Source organism: Phocoena phocoena, chromosome 3 (assembly GCF_963924675.1).
Source record: "Phocoena phocoena chromosome 3, mPhoPho1.1, whole genome shotgun sequence".
In the NCBI taxonomy this organism is placed as follows: domain Eukaryota; kingdom Metazoa; phylum Chordata; class Mammalia; order Artiodactyla; family Phocoenidae; genus Phocoena; species Phocoena phocoena.
Genome location: NC_089221.1, coordinates 592,260 through 613,463, shown reverse-complemented (window position 1 = coordinate 613,463; position 21,204 = coordinate 592,260). Strand labels below are relative to the sequence as shown.

The window sequence follows — 21,204 nt, the reverse complement described above, 5'->3', positions numbered from 1 at the left end:
CGCGGAGGAGCCCCCCTCTCCTAACCGGCCCCAGCCCCACCCAGGGGGCCTCGTAACCTGCCGGCTCCCCCACTCGTGCCTCCGTCCATCTGCACCAGACCCAGCCGTCCCCGCAGGCCCCGGCAGTAGGGCCGCCACACTGCTTGGAGGAAGTCAGCTTTCCAGCGCCCGGCCTGCCCGGCGCCGTGACTCCCCAGGAAGGTGCGTGGGGCGCGGGCGGCTGGAGCCTGCGAGAGGCCGCCTCTGTGGACGGAGAGGGGACATGTCCCTGTCCACCCTCCCTGTCCCCACCAAGGAAGGATCGCGATTGGTGATTGGCCGCACTCAGGGCCTTCGGATAGGAGTCCTTGGACACCACACTCAGGAACCAGGACTTTCTGGAGCTTAGGAATCGAAATGATGTGGCGAAGGGCGGTGGGAGAGGAGAGGCCCTGAGCCAGTGGGCTGGCCATCCTTGTGGCCTGAGCTGCCCACTCGGCACTGTGTCCACATGCCCCGTGCTCCCCTACTTGCCCCTGCTGTGGCCCTTCCGTGGCCTTCAAGGGGGCACCCGGGGCGTCAGGCTCGGGGAGCACAGCCCAGACAGAGGCGCCCACACCCTGGACAGAGCCTGGAGTCTCGGCTCCTGGGTCAAGTGTGAGGACGAGGTTGTAATGGACACCCTGGCCTCCCCCGGCGTGAGCTGCTGAAGCAGTGGGTCGGGGGCACGAGCCCACCGCCTTTTCACCGAGCGCTGAAGTTCTCCAGGCTCAGGCACGGGTGGTGAGGGTCCCTCCTGAGGGTCTCTTGGGCCTGCCCGTGTGCCGCCCTGCCCCTCCCCTAGAGCTGGTGATGCGTACCGGGGGCGGGGCCCCGGCTTTGCGACACATCTTGGGTGTCCATTTAGTGTTGCCAGGAGACCCGGCTCCCCTCACATGGGCTTGGGCTGAGTGAGAGGCACCTTGCGTTCCCGCTCATCCAGGACCTGCGAACCGTGAGAGGAGTGAGGAGAGTGTGTTCTGGCTGCGCGTCCGGCTGCGGGGAAGGCGGGTGCCTCGCCCCTCCGTCTGCAGGGAGTCCAGGACCACGTGGGACGCGGGTGAGACACGGGTCCAGAAGCTGCCAGGATCTGTGCTGGGGGACGGTCAGAAAACGTGCTCACAGAGGTCGTGGTTGGCTCAGGACGCAGCGTGCAGCCAGCCCGATGCCCTGTTCCGGGGAGGGTGGGGACGGGGTGCGGACGGGGTGGGGACAGTGTGGATGGGGTGGGAACAGACTGGGGACAGGGTGGGAGGGGCTCTGTCTGCACTGCGGACAGGTGAGTCAGGAGACCTGGGACCCCCCTGCTCCCATGGCAACCATGGCCTGTGAATCTTGGCCATGGTCGTGTCGGGGGCCCGGAGGTGACAATGACCTTACGGGTCATCCCAGCACCAAACACAGACTGGAGCCCCAGGGAAGATGGAAAACGAGACGCAGGAACCAAAGTGGGGCAAAAAGTGGACCCAGGCACCATTATGCCCCAAACAGGGCTAATTTCCTGAGCCCAACACCAGCGGTCTGCCCTGTAGTGAAGCCAGAATGACCCAGGGGAGGTGGCGCCAGGACAGGGCACGGAGGGAGGCGGCGGCTGTTACCAGGGTGGGCAGGGGCAGGAGATGGCCCCAGGGCCCCGGCCCGGAAATAGCCCGGAGAACACCGAGCAGTGAGGAGCGAGCCCAGAAACCTGAGGGTGTGCAGCTGTGCTGAGAGCTGTGCTGTGTCGGTGTGTCTGTGTGGCGTGTGTGCTGTGTGCTGTGCGCGCGTGTTGTGTGCGTGCGCGTGTGTGCGTGCGCGTGTGTGCGTGCGCGTGTGTGTCCGCGTGCAGCAGCAGCGTGGAGCCGTGTCTCAGGACGGGCGGGGCAGGAGAGCCTGTCGCCGCGCCGGTCGCTGGGCCTGAGGGGTTCCAGTTGCGCCGTGCAGCGGTGGCCATGGCGGCGGGGGACCTGGCGCCTGGCGGGGTGCTGAGTGGAGAGGAGCCTGCAGGACGAGCCACGGCCGCGGTGAGAGGTGGAGCCGGACAGGAAGGCGGGGACAGTCCCGTCCTGGGGCAGAGGGCTCGGCCCCACGTGAACATTCTACGGATGACGAGCGCTCGCGGCCCTGCGTGGCTCTCGTCACCCCGCGTGTCCCCTCGGCCGCAGGGTGCGGCTCACGAGGAGAGGCGCGGGACGAGCATGGGCCGCGGCCCCTCCACCCCGTCTGCTCTCTCCTCCCCCAGGTCCTCTTGGTCGGAACAACCCAGCTGACCCCGACGTCCCAGCGCGGGGCCCGGAGAGGAAGGACTTTGGCCACGGTTGCCAGGTCTGCATGCAGGAGGCCCTGGGTCGGGGTCGGGGGTCCCGGGCGCCACCTCGCACCACCACATGGCAGGCCTGCTGACGGGCTGGCGGGTGTCCGCGCGGCCAGCGCCGTGGCCCCGGCTTTCACTGAAGACCCACCCACTCGGCCCTGCATTCTGAACTTGAGGTGCCCGGGGTGTCAGGGTGACTCTCAGATCTGATGGAGTAAATCTTTTCGGAAGATCTCTGGGAGGAGGTGAGTGGGTGCGCTTGAGTCTCCACGCCTCCCGGGGGCTTGCCCTGTGTCACCTTCAGTGACAGGCTGGCTGGTCCATCTCAGGACAGAAGACTCAACACTTGAACTTTATAAATGCCAGTTACATCGTGTCGTAGGTAATCTCATTGTTTCTTCTTCCGGGAGACCTGTAGGACTCTGTGTCCTCGAAGTTCTCACTTTCACCACCATAGATACATTCTTTTTTCCACTGTCTGGTTCTTGGAGTATAATTTAGGGCTAAAGTCTTAAATCTCCTTGCACTACGGACATTGCTTCACTTTTTTTCTTTGTTTCTTCTCTTACGCCCTCTTCCTTTTCCTCTTCTGGAAACCCTGACAGACAGACATTGTGTCTGTGTCACTTAAATTTGCTCTCACAATTATCCCTTCCACACGTCTCTGTTTCAAGATCTGCAGTAACCCCTTGATGTGGCCTTCCACGTGACTGGAGTTTCATTTTTGGCAACATCTTTTCTGTTAGTTGGCCCTTCCGTCTGAATGCTTTCATCTGGGAATGTTTCAATACCAAGCCTGCCTTTCTGGGTTCTGAACCCCTGGTGCCTTTGTCGTGTTGTACAAATGTGCTATTAGATGCTCGTGAAACCCACGCAAACTCAGGGCTGCTGCGTCCCGATGTCCACACGGCGTCACATCCAGAAGACCAGAGCAGATGACCAAAAGCTGTGGCCAGCAGCTGAAACCTGCTCTTAGGACAATCCCCAAGGGGAAGTCACAGCTCACAGAAAAAACGGTCTTAGAATATTTTTCAACATTTCTGTCTCTTCCTAAAGTAACACATTAATATCAGCTATATTTCTGTGCACTTCTTTCTGAAGACAATGAAGGCTGTGCACAGGGCCTTCTGACCTCAAAGTTCCACCTGTAACAGCTGTTAACATCCTTCCCCCCTCCAACACCCCCAAACACCCGACAGCCACCCTGGCCACGTCCCTCCCTTTCCCTGTGGCCCTGCCCACCTGACTGGCCGGAAGGGCCATGGTTCCCTCCCACCCCCGGAGGGCCTGTCCCTGTGGAAGGAAAAACACAGGACTCTGGAAATGTGGCCTCTCCTGCCACAGAGGAAACCTGCAGGATTTCTGGTGGATGAAAGTGTCACATGATCACACCAGCTAAAGCTGGCTTTTCCTGCTCCCCTCTCGGTTTCCCCGGGGGCGGGGGCCTTCTCCTCACCGGGTCCCCTGTATCCCATGAGTCTTCTGATGGGGCGTGTGCATCCGTAAACCAGCCCCCGGACTCATCGCTGCAAGTGGCCCCCAGGCCATGAGGGGCTGGTAGCTGCCCGCCCTGCGGTCATGGTGGGGGGTAGGGGGGTGCCCTTCGTTCCTCATCCTGGGGGCCACACCCCCCCAAGAGCTGTTTTCCACAGCTGTGATGTCACCGGGGCCCCGGGCGATGCTGGGCCGTGGGTCCCGCCCCCAGAGTCCCCGGGCCACGAGGGCGGGAGCCCATGGCCTGCCATGCCCCGTCCTGTCTTGCAGATGGCGTTCTGGGCCAGGATCTCGAGGCTCCTCCTGCCAGGAACCGCGTCCAGGAGGAGCACAAAGACTGTGCCCCCCCGGCGGTCCAGGGTGAGTGGCTGGTCGCAGCCCGTCCACTACTTGCAGATCGTGGCGTGGATCGTGTTCCTCACTGTGGTCTTCACCACCTTTGGCATCTTCATTCCCCTCCTGCCACCCGAGTGGAGATACATTGCCTACAGCGTATCCTTTGACTGGGGGCATGGCTGTCGTCTAAGGGGGGGCGGGGCTCCCAGAGGGGCCTCCAGCAGGCCTGGCTCCGGGCCGCCCTTGGAGGTGGTCAGACCCGTCCTCTGCCCCGGCTCCCACTGTCACAGTGCTGGAAACCCCACAGCTGTCCTCCAGGCAGCCGCTGGCTCGGGGTCTGGGCTACAAGTGCCCACCAGTGCTGGGGCAGGGAGAGGGTGCCCAGCCGGCAGCAGGGGTGGGAGGGTCCCGGGCAGACAGAGACCCCAGGAGTGGGGGAGCCGCAGACAGGCCACGCACTTTCCCAACCATGGCTAATCAGTCAGTCTGTGTTGTCCAAGAGGAATGATGGGATTGAATAAGGACTTGAAGAGCTCGCGTGCCCCCGCGAGTGTCAAGTATGTGGAGCCGAGGCGCTGACGTCTGTGATAACCTGGGGTGGCTGTGTTCTGGGCGAGAGACGTCTGCTCTGAATGCTGGGGTGTGCGTCAGGGTGGCGCGGGACTCCACCAGGAACCTCGGCCCTCACACTGAGGGTCGCCACACATTACAGCCAGTGGACAGGCTGGGCTGCTGCGAAGTGGGTGTTGGAACCAGCTTCTAAGAGTGGGGTGTTTTCACCTGTGGCTACACTGCCTGCCTCTTCTCCTAGGCTGCCCCTTGCCCCTGGCCAGGTGTGTGTAAGTGGTGGGGCTCGGGCGCGAGGGAGGTGGCAGGACCAAGAAGGGCCCTCGGTCTCCCGGGGCCTCCCAGCCCCTTATCATGGCGTCTTTCAGTTTTGAAGAAGTGGAGAGAACAGTGTGATGGACCCCAACTACCAGATACTCAGCTTCAACAGTTAAGATTTTGCCAGTGTTGTTTCATATCTCACACACATACACTGAGTATCTTTAAAAATCCCAGACATCATGAAATTTCACTGGAATGCCCCAGTTTGCATCTGACGAAGACTTTTGTCTCCACGCCACCATTCTTCTTATCTCACCTTAAAAATCCCATGGGAAGTTACCAAGATTGACACTTGTCATTTTGCAGAGGTGGGGCCCCCCTGAGCCCCAAAGGCCCCCCATAGCCTCAATCAGTCAGAAAAACCAGGGCATCTGCTTGGAGTGCCTCTCACTCAGATGAGGCCCATTTTTTGCCCCTCGAGGTCATAGAGATAGATTTCTTTGTGATAATGTTTGCGATGATCCATTTCCTTAATAGGAAAAGAGCTCTTCAGCTTTTCTGTTTCATCTTCTGTTTTGGCAAGTCATGTTTTTCAAGAAATTTTAGTATTTTGTCTAAATTGTCAAATTTCTTGGAATAAAATTATTCGCACTATTTCCTGTTACCTGTAGGATCTGTCGTGATGCCATTCAGCAGTGGCATCAGTCTTCCTAGGGTTTCTCGCTTTTATCGATTATTCAAAGAGTCTGCTTTTGGACTTTTATTTTTACTATTTATTTTCAACGTATTGTGGCTTTAATTTCCTCTTTTTCTACCTTCTTTTTTTCTTTTAAGGTTGATTTTTATCTATTTATTTAGGCTGTGCCAGGTCTTTGCTGTGGCACGTGGGATCTTCATTGTGGCACGTGGGATCTCTTAGTTGCAACAAGTGAACTCTTAGTTACGGCATGCGGGATCTAGCTCTCCGACCAGGGATCAAACGCAGAGTCTTACCCGCTGGACCACCAGGGAAGTTCTGTTTTTTCTACCTTCTTGAGGTGGAAACTTAGGCCATTGATTTTAGACCTTTTTTCTTTTTGTCGTATCTGAAGCTATAAGTTTCCCCGTAGGTGCAAGCACACACAGACCTACAAACACACAGATACACACACACAAATATACATACACTGCACGAGTCACAAACCAGCCACACATATGGACACCCGCTCTGTCACACACACACAGGCACAGAGGCACAAAGACGGAGGCCAGAGGTCCAAGCTGGTTTGGCAGGGCCATGCTGCCTCTGAAGTTCCCAGGACCTGTCCCATCTCTGGTGGTCTCAGGCATCCCTTGGCTTTAGATGCCGCCACCTCTGCGTCCTCACAGGGTTGTCCCGCTGTGCGTGTCTGAGGCCTGATCTTCTCCTCTTCTAAGGACACCAGTCCTGTGAGATCAGGACCCACCATAAGGACCTCATCTTAACTTGATCATCTGCAAAGACCCCACCTTCAAGTAAAATCATCCACAGTTCCTGGGGTTAGGACTTCACCATGTTTTGGGGACACCGTTCAGCCTCACCTGTGGGTCTTTGCTTATGTGCTGGCTATGATGCTGTGTCTTCATTCTCTTTTGACCCAAAACTTAGCTGAGTCTTGGCCCTTGGAGCCTTTCTGAGTGTCCCCGGGTGCTTTGTCCAGTAGCCACCGTGAGCGCTTACCGGCTTTGCGCACAGCAAGGAGCCCCGGGGTCAAGTGCACCCCGTCCCACATGGACGGCCATTTCTTCCCAGAGGCCTGGTCCCCTGGTGGGCCCCTTGCCTCTGGGTGGCTCGGCACCCAGTCTGTGTGGCCCCCTCCTGCCTGTCCCAAGCGGTGGATGCAGGATGGCGTCCCTGTCTGTTCAGAGCTCAGACGACCTTCAGGACATGTTTTCTGGTCCAGTTTCCTGCCCCCCAGACCCGCCACTGCCCCGGCGATGTTCCTCAGGCCACGGCAGCCGCACTTGGGCGCCATGCTATGGCCACTAGGGGGCGCCAGCGTCCCTCGGCGCCTGCAGGGACCCAGGAGCAGGGAGGGCAGGGTCCCGGGTCAGGGCCGCGTGTGGCATTCCGTGGGCCCGGTGGAGACAGGGAAGCGTCAGCAAGGCTGCAGGAGCAGCGTGGGGGTCACCGCGCAGGAGCCTGGCCGCCCTCGGCGTGCGGAAAGCACCGGGCGGGGTGGGGCTCCTCTGGGACCCGGGCGGCGGGGGGAGGCAGCTCCGCGGGGGCCCCGCCCTCCCGCGGCAGGACCGGCGAGGCAGCCGTGTGACAGGGCGGGCATCCTGGGCTGGCGCCCGGTGCTGCTTGTTTACTGAACAAAGATAGTTGCTAGGGGACCGCTGCGTCCTCAGAACAGCTCGGGGCCCTGCCTTGCAGGGGAAGTGAGACGGCAGACCGGGTTCTTTTTATTATTTACTTGAACCTAAGACGCTCCTGAGATAAAATTACATCGAAAGTGAAAGCTGGCAGCTTGAGGGCGCGCCACCCCGCCTGTGGCACCTTCTTTTCTGGGGGCTCAGTGACGGCCACTGAGTGTGTGAACGACAGCGGGAATGGCCGGGTCGTCTCTGGCAAGCCAGACGCGGGCAGGCAGGTGGGCCCACGCGTGTACCTGTGGCAGACGCTTGACGTCTGAGGGGCCGTGGCAGCTTGGCCCACCGCGTCTGGGTCTCGGGATCCCCCGGGCACCTGCAGGTTTAGGGGCTCCGCAGGGCTGCCTGTCAGGCTTGGGTTGGGCCCCCGGGCTCCTCCACCGTGAGGCTGAGGGTCTGAGCGTGGGCTGCTGTCCCCCCGCTCTCCCTGGCGGCGGTCTCGTGTGGAGCCGAGTGTGGACGTGCGGACAGAACCCGTGGGCCACACTGGGCTCCAGCCTCCCAGCTGCCCTCCTGGTCCCCGCCCCCCGGCGTCTGATGGGGACAGTCCTACTCTAGCTCTGCAGAGCAGGGCCGCACCTGGGCCGCAGTGCGACTTCCTGCCACGTCTCCTGTCCCGGGCCGTGCCCCCGCCTGTGTCCTGCGCTCGGGACACGCTCCCGTCACCTCAGCAGCCACACACACAGCGCTGCGTCGGCTGTGCCTCAGGCCTCGGGAAGCGGGCGTAGGGGCACCAGCGAGCCCGGACCGTGCTGGCATCTCCAGACGGGACCGTGCAGGCTGGCCGCTGACCACCTCCCACTGCCCCACACCCTGCACAGGAGCGTGGCTCAGTCTGCTGGACGGCAAGGGCAGGGAGGTCCAGGCCACAGGAAGGGCGTCCCTGTGTGGCACCGAGGGATCCGGCCAGTCCCGTTCCCTGTGTAGGTCCCCCGGCCTGGCCGGTCCTCGGCTCTCACGCCCTCACCGTGGTCTCTGCGCCCCCTGGCTGGGCCGGGCCTCTGTTGCCCCACGCCTGGCACCCAGGGCCCTGAGTGTGCACTGGAGGCTGGAGGACAAGGGAGACCAAGCAGCTTTGGCCAGACCGGCCCCCCACTGAGGCTCGCCGTGCAGCAGGGATGCTTGGTCCAGGCAGGACCGCGCCTGTGAGCACGAGCCCCAGAGCCCCAGGGCGGCTCCACTGAGGCTGAGCATACAGGCAGGGCCAGCAGGCCGTGGACCCCGACGGCGGTGCAGCCTGAGAAGGACCCCAGAAGAGGGGCCTCCTTGCTCAGAGTCTGCACTGCCGGTGGGCCTCTGTACAGGCACCGTAGACCCTGTGCACATGTGGCCTTGCCACGAGACCCTGTGGGTGGGCGGAGAGAGGCATCTCCCCACCACGCCCAGGCCGCCCTCGCAGGAGCTGAACCTGTGAACCCGAACCCTCCCGGCTCAGAACCTTCCTGGGAAGCAGGGCAGGGCTGATGGGGAGGCCAGGCCGACACTTCCTCCCCTTCTGTTTGGTTTCCATGGGGACAGTGTGTCAGTCCCTGAAGAGGAGGTGGAGAGGGTGGGATGTGAGGAACTGATTTTACCGTGGGAGCCCTGGAGGGCGTAGGCCTGGGGGTTCCTGGCTGGGGGGAGAGAGCGAGACAGAGACAGACAGACAGACGGCCCCGGCCCACTCACCACAAAGGCTCACTGGGGGTATTGGAGCCCTCCCTCTCTCCCTCCCTCCTTCTCCTGATGGCACACATGCTCAGTGTGGCCTCCCTGCCCCAAGGAGCTCCACCACCCGGCTTCGGCACCAGGCTTGGTGCCCGCGGACGCACACAGGCCTCTCCCGCTGTCCCGGTGAAGCTCCACTGGGGTTGCGGGGCCACGGCCTCCAGCGGACCCTGCTCTGTCCCTCAAGGACAAAGGACTCGGGTGGGTTCTGCTGGGCACGCCGGGGCCAGAGGGGCCACTCCCATCCCCGGCCAGGCACAGGCTCCCGTGGCTGCCTGGGGCCTGGACACCTGGCCGCCCGGAGCAGAGGCCCCTCACGCGTGCCGCGCAGGCCGAGCTGTCCCTTGACTCCCCCCAGGTGACCGGCGGGATTTGTCTCTTCCACCTCTCGGTCCACCTGATTGTTCTTTCCATCGATCCGGCCGACGCCAACGTCCGCCTCAAGAACTACTCACCGACTGTGCCGACCTTTGACCGGTCCAGACACGCACATGTCATCCAGAGGCAGCATTGTCACCTGTGCGAGGTAGCTGTGTGAGTGCCCGGCTGTGTGAGGGGCCCCCTGCGCCGTCCCGCAGGGGTGGGCTGGGCTCAGGCGCACCTGGTCCCCAGCAGCCGATGGGCACCGCCCCTTTTGCAGAGAAGCGGGGGCCCCGACACACAGCCCCCCGCCAGGCCGGGGCAGGAGCGCTGTAGCCTTGGGTCTCACACAGGCCTCTGCCCCCGACCGGATCACAGCCCGGGGCTGCTCAGGGCCCCAGGGGTGTCAGTAGGCGGCCAGGAGGGATCTGACTCAGCCTCCGGGCCTCAGGCCCTGGCGCCTTGTGGCCGCCGTGCCCGCCCGGGGAAGGCACCCACCGCGTGGGGTTGGCCCTGTAGGCAGACAGGGGCTCTGACAGGCTGCCCCTCCCAACCTTCCTTCCAGGACTGTGAAAGCCAAGCATTGTAGCACCTGCAACAAGTGTGTCTCAGGCTTCGACCATCACTGCAAGTAGCTTAACAACTGCGTGGGGAGCAGGAATTACTGGTGAGGGTTCTCCCCACCCGGGACGTCGGGCCTGGGGCGGCACTCAACCCTCACGCGGCTCGCTCCTGCCTCCTCCGGGACGTGCCTCCTTAAGGGGCCTCCTAACTGGCAGAGCACCTCAAGGTCCACCTGCCATGGGGACGGGTGAGAGGTGTGGCCCTGCCGTGCAGAGCACCGAGGGGGCCGGAAGTCCCGACAGCGGCTCCGAGCGCGCAGAGCTGGCTGAAGGGCTCTCCTGGCGGGCGCCTCCGCATGTCCACCGGGCAGGGTCGGCAGGACGGGGGGTGGGGGGGCCTGTGCGGGGTTATCCGGGGCGTTGGGGGAGGACCTCAGGGCAGGCATAAGGGGACTTCAGGTGAACTACAGACACTGTTTAACACTGAAAATGTTGAAGGTATAACAGCGGAAAGACTGAAGGAAGGCGTTTTAGTGGAACCGTATTCCAGGAATTGCCACCCAGGCTTTCTTTGTTCTGACGGGAAGACCATTCTCCGTGTCTTTTGTGCGCAGAGCGCAGCAGTGATTTGGGTCTAAAACCGAAGCACGCAGCCCTGACGGGTGTGCCTTTCGAAGGCAGTGTGGCCCTGCTCCTCGGCGCTGGCGTCAGTACCCCGGCCGGCTGTGCCCTTGGCGGTGGCTGGGAGGGAGCCGGGTCTGAACCAGGGGGCCCGGGAGGGACCGGCTTGGACCAGTCGCACCCTGTGTCTGAGCCTCCGTCTCCCTCTTGCGAGCTGGGGTGCTTAGCGTTAGGGTTAGGGCCCTCCTCAGGCCTCCTGTAGGACCGAGTGAGATCTCAGGTGCGTGTTGTGGAGCCGTGGGTCTGTGCGGTCACCCCGAGAGCAGGAGAGAGAAGCCCAAAGGCTGGGAGCCAGAGGGGGAAGGGCTGCGGGACGGCGGCCGGGGCGCACCCTCAGCAGGGGCGACCCCGGGTCGCGCGCGCTGCCCTGGGCCCCGGCACGCGTGCCGCCTGGCTCCCCGGGCCGGGCTGTGCAGCCGCCAGAGCAGGCTCCCCTCCCGCAGGTACTTCTTCAGCTCAGTGGCCTCAGCTGCGGCCGGACTGCTGTGCATGGTCGCCACGCTGCCGTACGTCTTCACCCAGTACTTCATCAACCCCGCCGGGCTGTGCACCGACCCCCACTATAGGAGTATGTGCCGCCCCGCGCCCAGGCCTGGGCCTCCCCTCCCGCCCCCTTCCCTTTGGGGGCCACGTAGGGCAGCCCGGGGTCGAGCAGCTGTCCAGGCTGAGTCGTGGGGTGAAGACGCTTGAGCTGGAATTCGGTCTTCCCTGGCCAGCACACGACCCTTCTCTGTTTTTCTTCACTGAATTGTTGGAAGCTGCGTGGCTGTGGTGTCAGGTCCCCTTGGGTCACAGAGGACTGTATCCTGGAAATGCCTCAGGTGGTGGCTCTGACCTTCCAGCTCTAGTTAGAGTGGGGAGGGCCCAGCGGGGCAGCGCAGTGGACGCTGGGGTCAGGCTCTGTGACCTGGGCACCTAGTTACCCTCTCCCAGCTTTACCTTTCAGATCCATAAAGTGGGTCGTGATACCCACCGCAGTCAGGAGGGGCTGCAAGGGTACTTAGGTCAGGCAAAGCACACCTGGGCAAGGAGGAAGGGCTCACCTGGGCAGGGAGGGGCTCACCTGGGCGGGGGAGGTGCTCACCTGGGCGGGGGGTGGGGGGAAGGCTCACCTGGGCAGGGAGGGGTTCACCTGGGCAGGGAGGGGCTCACTTGGGCAGGGAGGTGCTCACCTGGACAGGAGGGGCTCACCTGGGCAGGGAGGGGCTCACTTGGGCAGGGAGGGGCTCACCTGGGTGGGGGAGGGGCTCACCTGGGCGGGGGGGGGGGGGGGGGGGGTGGGGGTGGGAGGGGGAGAAGGCTCACCTGGGCAGGGAGGGGCTCACCTGGGCAGGGAGGGGCTCACCTGGGCAGGGAGTCACTCCCTCAGGCTGGTGTTCCCTCCGCCACTGCCAAGCTCCGTCCCCAGGTACTCACCTGACGAGAGGTGCTACCTTGTCCACAGGAGCTGGACGCGTGTGCCTCTCCCCCTCTCCACAGGTGTCTCCGACCAGAACACGTGGCTCCTGCTCCTTCCGCTCTTCCCCGTGAGGACGGGCACGCCGGCCTTCCTGGGCATCGGGGCGCTGACGCGGCTGCTGACGGCCACCTCCTCCTTTTCCACCTCTACTTGAGTGCGTGCCCCCCGTGTTGGCCAGCCTTTGCCCTGTGTTCACGTGGGTCCCCGGGCAGGCAGCCTCCGCCAGAAACAAGCTCAGAGCACAAAGGACAAGTGACAGGAAGAGAAGAAACACCCCACGAGGGGCAGAGGGCTGAGTCCTATTCCAAGGCCTGCGGAAAACATCAAGGAGGTTCAAAAAGTGGTCAGTTAAGGTGTTCAGAGATGGAAAGGAATAGAATCTATGAGGCAGGAACAGGACACTGTGGAAAAGAACAGGGAGATTTAGAGAAGCAAAAACCAGAAATCCTAACAATGAAGAGCATTGAACTCAGCCATGGGGTCTCCACTAACCAAACTCGCTTGAGGGAGAACGGGTGGTTTTCTCGTGTCCACACGGCAGCTGCCCGGGGCAGGCTCCATCTGCCTTTAAAACGAAGGGAGGAGGCCTGTCCTGCACCCTGTGAAGATTTGGTTCGGAAGCCACAACCATCACCAAGCTCTGCGGCCCCGAAGGGAAGGCGAGGGGCCTGTGGTGGCCGTGCCGGTGCTCTGGCGCCCACCATCCCCCGCTGAGCCAGAGACGAGGGCAGAACCCACCCTGGAAGCCCCAGAGGGCTCCCCCAGCTCCTGTGTGCACGGCGGGGCCCGCAGGGCCCTGGGCTCGGGGCCGGGGTGCGTCTCGGGGGCCGCTGCGTCTGTCCAGGCGGAGCGCGCCCAAGCGCTGCTCTGTGCGCTTCTGCAGCTGTTGGGGACGCGGTGAGTCCGCAGGAGTGAGGAGGGGCCTGGAGAAGTCAAGCCCACAGGACTTGGCGGCCGGCTGGACGTGTGAGGACAGGAGTTCCAGGGGCTAGTGATGCCACCGTCACCGAGGGTGAGGACACACAGGAGGCCTGTACCGGGGGAGACGTGCTGGAATCAGGACCGAGTGGGTTTCTTTTAGGGTCTTTGAACCTCCAAGAATGGATTTCCAGGAAAACGCTGGGCTTTAGCTGTTGTCAGTTACAGTAAAAGTACCCTAGAACGTATCTACTTAACATCCTTGCTCAGACTCAGCGCGGCGGCGAGTCAGAATTCAGTCCAGGCTCAGCGCAGTGGCGAGCGCTCAGCGTGCGATCGAGTGAGACCCTCGGGCTGGAGGCTCAAGGAAGAGCCGGGCGCCGCGAGTGGGAGAGAGAGCGCCGTGGAAGGTGCTGAGGGAAAGGATCCTCCGGCTGCCCGGGCCGGCGGGTGGGCACTGCAAGGCGGTGGACACAGGTGGACCTTCCCCGGCGCAGCTGGGCTCCGGCCACGGCCCCCAGGCCGCGGGGCGCGTGGGGCTCTGCGTCCGTGTCCCCTCCTCCGCTTCGTCACTGCGGTCCGATCGCCGCACCTCACACCAAGTGCGGGCGCCGGAGGCACGCAGGGGCACCTCACAGTCTGGATTTGGTGGTGTTTGTGCAAACCCACACAGGAGAATGAATATTTTCATGAGAATACAAACGGGGTCAAGTTTACATCCTCAAAGTGTGACACAGGTTCTGAGGGAACGTGTGTAGTTACTCAAGAAAGACAAGGCAAACGAAGCAAAAGCCCTTGTAGGAGCCCCCAGGGAAGGGGGCGGGGAAGGCGTCCTGAGCCTCAGGCCCCCGCGGGGGCAGCAGCCGAGCGGGCCTCGCGGGGCCTCGCGGGGCCTTGTGGGGCCTCGTGGGCCCTAGTGGGCCCTTGTGGGGCCTCGTGGGGCCTCATGGGGCCTCGTGGGCCCTTGCGGGGGCCTTGCAGGGGCCTTGCGGGGCCCTTGCGGGGCCATGTGGGGCCTTGCGGGCCCTCGTGGGCCCTTGTGGGGCCTTGTGAGGGCCTTATGGGGCCTTGTGGGGCCTTGTGGGGCCTTGTGAGGGCAGGCGGCCCTCCGTCTGCTCCTCGAGCGGCAAATAGGCTTCTGTGGGTGGCCCTTTTCGCTTTTCAGAAATGATGGTCAACCCTCTGTTCTCACGTCTGTTAGTTTTCAGGGAACGTTTGGCCCCTCCGCGAAGGCACACGAGTGAAGCGGGCACAGAGCATGCTTTCGTTAATAGTGCTTTTCTATTGACAAACGTGTTTGAGAGTTTCTTCTAACAACCTGGGGTCCTTCCGCCACGTGTGAGAGCTGGTGTCTCACCTTAATTAAAACGGAGCTGGGCTCAGCCCTCCCCCGTCCACCTTGGCTTTACGGGCCTGTGAGGGACACAGGGCCATGGCTCCCCTGCCCGGGACAGGGCTGGTGGGCCACTGCTGGCCGCGGCCCAAGGCCAGCCGGGCTTGGAGTGGCCTGGGAACCAGCCCCCAATGCCCCGGACCACGGAGGGCAGGCCGCTCTGCAGCTGATGGAGGGTGACTCTGCCCCTTGCCTCCTTCCTCCTTTCTAGGGGCCAAGAAGCTGAGCACATTTGAGTACATAATGCAAAACGACAAACAGCAGAGCTCGAAGCCCCCGGCAGTGAAGAGAGATGTGACCCCACAAAGAAAAGGGTTGTCACGGGTCCTGGACGTCTCTCTGCTTCACCAGCCAGGTTCATGCAGGGCTGGGGCAAGACCCAAGGTCACCTTGCAGCTAGGACCACTTAGCCACAGTCCTTCGCTTCTGTGTTGGCACGTGTGTGTGGCTGTATGTGCACGTGAGTGAGTCTGGCATGTAGTGTGCGTGTGTGTGTTGTATCATTTCCGAACTCACTCTCCACAAGGTCAAGCCAGCAGGGCCGACTCCTTGCAGGTCGCCCGTTTCTGCAGCTGCTGCTCATCAAGGCTAACATTCACTCTTCAAAGGTCACCATTAAGCAAATGAAAAGATAAGCCACAGACGCAGATAATTATTTGCAAATCAGATACTTGTACCCAGAAAACGTAGGGAACTTTCAAAACTCAATTATAAGAAAATCGACCCAGATTTTTAAATGGGCAAAAGATTTGAACACACTGCACCAAAGGGGATCTATGGGTGGCAGATGAAAAGAGGGTCAACATAATTCATCGTAAAGGAAACACGAAACCACAGTGAGACATCACACATGTCCATTAGGGTGGCCATAATCAAAGAGACCAGCCGCAAGTGTCGGCGAGGCTGTAGATGGCGGGCTCACACATTGCTGGTGGGGATGTGAAACTACATCACTTTGCGAAGAGGTTTGGCGTTTTCTTAAAAAGTGAAATATATACGTCTCAGTGACCCAGTCACCCCACTCCCTGTCTCTTGCCAAAGAGAAGTGGAAACGCGCACACATGTGTAAGGGTGCGGGGAAGGGTGCCCCCCCTCCCCTCCTGTGAGGTCCCTTCCCAGGACCCGGGAGACTCTGAGGTGCCACTGCTCCAAATCGACTGAAAGTGTCAACAACTTGCTTTCATTTTATAACTTTCCTTTGTCTCCCACAGCAGCTGGATAACCACCTGAGATCACCTGTGCAGGGGTAAGTCGTCATCTGCCTAGAGCACCTATATTCTCCTCTTAACTGGCTTACTTTAAAATGTCTTTCTTAGCCCAAGGAACATCCTCCATATGCTTTCCTAATATTTTCGTAATTTTTACTTGCTTTCTTTACACTTGGTTTTTAAACCATCTTCTGTTTATTTTTGTATTTACTGAAATAGCCAAGGTTGTTTTATTACAGCCTAGCTGTTGGTTACCACCTCATTTGTTAAATGGCCCGCTTTTCCTCATCAAATCGAAAGGCCGTTTTCCTGATACCCCGAGCTTCCGCAGGCTCTGGGCTTGTCTGCTTCTGGACACCAGTCTGTCCCTCTGAGTGTACTAAGGGCACTGTGCTGTTTTAACGACAGGACTTCATTTAGCTACCTTTTAATATCTAGTAGGTGAATGCCTCTCTTAAGATTTTTGTTTTTCATTATTTTGACAATTCTTTCCTGTATTTATTTTTCCATATAAACTTGAAGATCATTTTGTGCAGTTCCAAGAAACCTGGAGTTTGAACTGGAGTTACGTTAGGTGTGCACTTTACGTGGGTGGGACAAAGGCTGCCTCCCCACCTTCACAGCTCAGCGTCTGTGTGGGGAACAAACCAGGAAGCCAGTCTGCGGGTGGGGAGGTGCGCTGGAAGTGCCGGGCACACCCTAGTAGGCTCCTTCTTCCCAGAAACCTGCAGGGGAAGCTCCAGTGTTCCTGGCAGGGAAGACTGGCCCAGGGGTCCTGGAGGGCTTCACGTCTCCCTTGCCACAGCTCAACTGGCAGAGAGACTCAGAAAAGGAGAAGTGCACCATTAGTCAATTCCCCCAAAGCTGAGAATTGCTGCAGATTTTTGCTTGGTTTAATAATCAGGGCATTATAGTTTAGTGTGAAAGAACATTCCTTTTCAAATAGCCCAGTTTTTTTTTCTTCTAAACTTATTACAAACCTGATTGGCACTGGTATTGTGAAAATCTAAGTCATTTTGAATTTCACTTTCAAGTGTCTATGGTCCTTTAAATAAAATCTAAGAATATTTTTTCTTTTATTGCTTTCTGGCAAGAATGATAGAAACCTAGCTGGAATCAGCATGGTATCCTTAACTCTAAAACCAAACCTAAACAAGACAAAAACCTAGTTTTTTTTCAGATTGCCTAATCAATGCGTATTCATTATAGAAAATTTGGAAACTGCAAAACTTCCCAGTGTAAATATGAACATCCCTTCTTGCCCACCTCCACCAAGTGCCACTGTTGGCATTTTGATTAGTATCTTTTAGGTCTTCCTTTTAAATATTTTTTGTGTGCATTATATACATGATGGGTTTTTTTCTTTTTCTTTTTCTTTTTTGCGGTACGCGGGCCTCTCACTGCTGTGGCCTCTCCCGTTGCGGAGCACAGGCTCCAGACGCGCAGGCTCAGCGGCCATGGCTCACGGGCCCAGCCGCTCCGCAGCATGTGGGATCTTCCCGGACCGGGGCACGAACCCGTGTCCCCTGAATCGGCAGGCGGACTCTCAACCACTGCGCCACCAGGGAAGCCCATGATGGGTTTTTTTCTAAAATTATAATCATATTGTAGAACTCTTTAGAAGTCTTTTTTAAAAGCTCCATATATTGTGAACTTTGTTAACAGAAAAAAATAATGATTTTTATGAATATAAATCATGCCATCTTTGGAATGTACCGTCTTCCTCATTTTTGGAATACTATTCTTTATTTTCAATCTAATCTTTACTTCTGCATCCCTTTATTGAAAGGGTTGATTGTGTGAGAAGTGTGATACAACAAAATACAAGTTTACAAGCCCTCCAGACCCAATGGGCAATAAAACACCAATGACCTTTTTCTGCTGCAGAAATGTTCCTGGGGTGACCTGGGAGTCAACCTAACAGTTAACGAGTAGACACAGCCCGATTTGGGGGAGTTTGCTGAAGTAGGTCCTAGAAACCCGGGAATATGTTTAAATCACAAGACACTGAAGTGTCTCACAGGCGTGTTTTGGTGGAAAACACTGTGGGACTTTGTAAAGTGTGTCTCTAGTAGCAGTTATCAGACCAGTTTACTGGGAGTGCTTCTTCTCTCCTGGACTGTTTGCTTGCCGTGGAACAGTAAATAGAATGGATTATATCGATAGAAATTGACCAGCTAGGATGAACATACAAGTGGGGGCAGGACCACACACAGGCAGACACTTCCTGTCTGATTTTAGAGGCGTGGCCTGTGCCAGTTCCCATTGCTACACAGCAAATCCCCACAGAGTTAGTGGCAAAGACGACGCGTGAACTCGGTTCCCGCAGTCACACGCCTGCGGGCGCATCGGGCTCTGCTCGGCATTTCACACGGAGCCGCCAGGGCTCCTGGGGCTGCGTCCTCTGCAGACGGTGGGTCTGGAATGTTGACAGAGCCCGTCCCGTCCTCACGCTCCATCTCTAAGTCGGTAGTGGAGGGCCGAGTCCTCCTCGTGCTTCAAACCTCCCCGACTTCCCTCTTCCATGTTCCTCAGTTTGTGGAGGTCCGTGTGATGACACTGACCTACCTGGGCATCAAAGACAAGCCTCCCATATTCGTTTCCTGGAGCCTCTGCGGGAAAGTGCCACAGAGTGGCAATGTTGTGGCCCCGAGGCACGTCACCATGCGCTTGTAAAGAGCCCCTGCACCGCTGCTGCTCACAGACTGGCAAGTGTAGCTGTCCGTGGGGGGGGCTCAGTGGGGCGAAGCCCGCCTTCCTGGCATCCCACCGGCAAGCAGTCATGGTCCTTTACATGCACAGCCCCTGCAGGCTGCTTTACATCGAGCGTTCCCACGGCCTCCCAGGGCTGCTGCTCTAAGGAGGAAACGGCAGCATTGACGCTGGTGTGAGGCTTTGCAGCCTTACCCGCCCCGCATGCGCTCCTGCCCCCAGCCAGCTCCCTCCTCGCTGACCTCAGTCTTCCCTCCCCCTGCCCCATCCTAGCAGCAAGAAGCCCAAGGAGTTCCTGCCAACTTCCATGCACCTGAGTCTGTGCTCCGCCACCGTAAAGCCAGAGGACACGTCGTCATCAAAGGTAAGCCCACGGCCACCAGTGTGAGACTCACGACGGGGGTCAGAGCCGAAGGTGGGTCTTAGGCCCTCCAAGAATGAGGGCAGAGCAGTATTTGGAATTGCTTGTTTGATGAATTGAAGCATTGATGTTGTTCCCAGGGATGCCCCTCACATGGGAACAAAGGTAGGTGAGGAATAGAAGAGAAAGTGAGGGACAGAACTAACTGTGGGGCTTGTATTGTGTGTGTGTGAGTCTGTGTGTGTGATGCGTGTGTGTGATGTGTGAGTGTGATGCGTGTGTGTGATGCGTGAGTGTGATGCGTGTGTGTGATGTGTGTGTGATGCGTGTGTGTGATGCGTGTGTGTGATGTGTGTGTGTGATGCGTGTGTGTGATGCGTGTGTGTGATGCGTGTGTGTGAGTCTGTGTGTGTGATGCGTGTGTGATGTGTGAGTGTGATGCGTGTGTGTGATGTGTGTGTGTGATGCGTGTGTGATGCGTGTGTGTGATGTGCGTGTGTGTGATCTGTGAGTGTGATGCGTGTGTGTGATGCGTGTGTGTGATGCGTGTGTGTGATGTGAGTGTGATGCGTGTGTGTGATGCGTGAGTGTGATGCGTGTGTGTGATGCGTGAGTGTGATGCGTGTGTGTGATGCGTGAGTGTGATGCGTGTGTGTGATGCGTGTGTGTGATGCGTGTGTGTGATGCGTGAGTGTGATGCGTGAGTGTGATGCGTGTGTGTCTCTGTGTGTGTGATGCATGTGTGTGATGTGTGAGTGTGATGCGTGTGTGTGATGTGTGTGTGTGATGCGTGTGTGTGATGCGTGTGTGTGATGCGTGTGTGTGTGTGTGATCTGTGTGATGTGTGTGTGTGATGCGTGTGTGTGATGTGTGATGTGTGAGTGATGTGTGAGTGTGATGCGTGTGTGTGATGCGTGTGTGTGAGTCTGTGTGTGTGATGCGTGTGTGTGATGTGTGAGTGTGATGCGTGTGTGTGATGCGTGTGTGATGTGTGTGTGTGATGCGTGTGTGTGATGTGTGTGTGTGATGCGTGTGTGTGATGTGTGATGTGTGAGTGATGTGTGAGTGTGATGCGTGTGTGTGATGCGTGTGTGTGAGTCTGTGTGTGTGATGCGTGTGTGTGATGTGTGAGTGTGATGCGTGTGTGTGATGCGTGTGTGATGTGTGTGTGTGATGCGTGTGTGTGATGTGTGTGTGTGATGCGTGTGTGTGATGTGTGTGTGAGTGTGATCTGTGTGATGTGTGTGTGATGCGTGTGTGTGATGCGTGTGTGTGATGCGTGTGTGTGAGTCTGTGTGTGTGATGCGTGTGTGTGATGTGTGTGTGTGATGCGTGTGTGTGATGCGTGTGTGTGTGATGCGTGTGTGTGTGAGTGTGATGTGTGTGATGCGTGTGTGTGATGCGTGTGTGTGATGCGTGAGTGTGATGCGTGTGTGTGATGCGTGAGTGTGATGCGTGTGTGTGATGCGTGAGTGTGATGCGTGTGTGTGATGCGTGTGTGATGTGTGTGTGTGATGCGTGTGTGTGATGTGTGAGTGTGATGCGTGTGTGTGATGCGTGTGTGTGATGCGTGTGTGTGATGTGTGAGTGTGATGCGTGTGTGTGATGCGTGTGTGTGATGCGTGAGTGTGATGCGTGTGTGTGATGTGTGTGTGTGTGAGTGTGATCTGTGTGATGTGTGTGTGTGAGTGTGATCTGTGTGCTATATCATTTCCATAACTTCGCAGGATCAAGCCCGCAGGGCTGACTCATTGTAGGCCCTCCCAGAGGTCAGATGCCCCGGGGGTTTCTGGTGGGCTACTTGTGAGCAGGCGTTACTACTCTGCCAGTTTCTGAAGGTTGCTGGTGACTTTATCTTCGCTGTGGAGGAGCTTCATCTCACCACAAACCCTGAAGGGCGTCAGAGAAGGGGGGTCCTTGTAATAATTTAGAAATAGCAAGAGGGTCAGCACCCACCTTTAGCAGCAGTGAGGTTGTCGTCAGTCCTTTTCCTTGCTTGCACTTGCGCTAGCAACTTCTTCTAGAAGTTCGGAAGCACGTTTCATGGAGAGTGTCATCCTGCCCACGCCCCCAGACTCAACCACCAAAGGTGGACTTCACTGCAAGCCAGGAGCAGGCATCTGTGGGTTTCTCTGCTGTCACTGAAGCCAGGGTGACCCTATGTTCCCGTTTGCCTGTGACAGTCCCATTTGACACCTGCCGCCAGTCCTGACCCTGTGGTCACCACTCTGACGGACACTTGTCATTGATCATTATGTTAAATCTCACTAAGAGTCTCCTGGACACATTATTGTATCCACTCGGCGGCCAACAGGGGAGAACGAGGCAAGCTCAACTCCTAAGAGCAAGCAGATCTTCTAAGACTCTGAGACTTGAGACCTTTCTCTCTCCTGCACTGGAGAACACATTGTCTTTGGCATTTAAGAACATGAAATACCAAATTACCAATGCACAGGTGACTTTCTAATGCAAAAATATAACA

General features: G+C 58.5%; 1 protein-coding gene across 1 annotated transcript; it reads left to right on the top strand.

The window, feature by feature from the left end:
* Positions 1-1,949: 1,949 nt before the first annotated feature.
* Positions 1,950-20,971, top strand: LOC136121692 (probable palmitoyltransferase ZDHHC11B). Its single transcript, XM_065875625.1, is given in 13 exon segments — positions 1,950-2,163; positions 2,240-2,322; positions 4,076-4,297; positions 9,426-9,601; positions 9,993-10,094; positions 11,115-11,239; positions 12,151-12,249; positions 12,252-12,284; positions 14,653-14,735; positions 17,979-18,062; positions 18,185-18,321; positions 18,635-18,725; positions 20,906-20,971. Coding segments are annotated over 13 exon segments (1,515 nt in total).
* Positions 20,972-21,204: the final 233 nt, after the last annotated feature.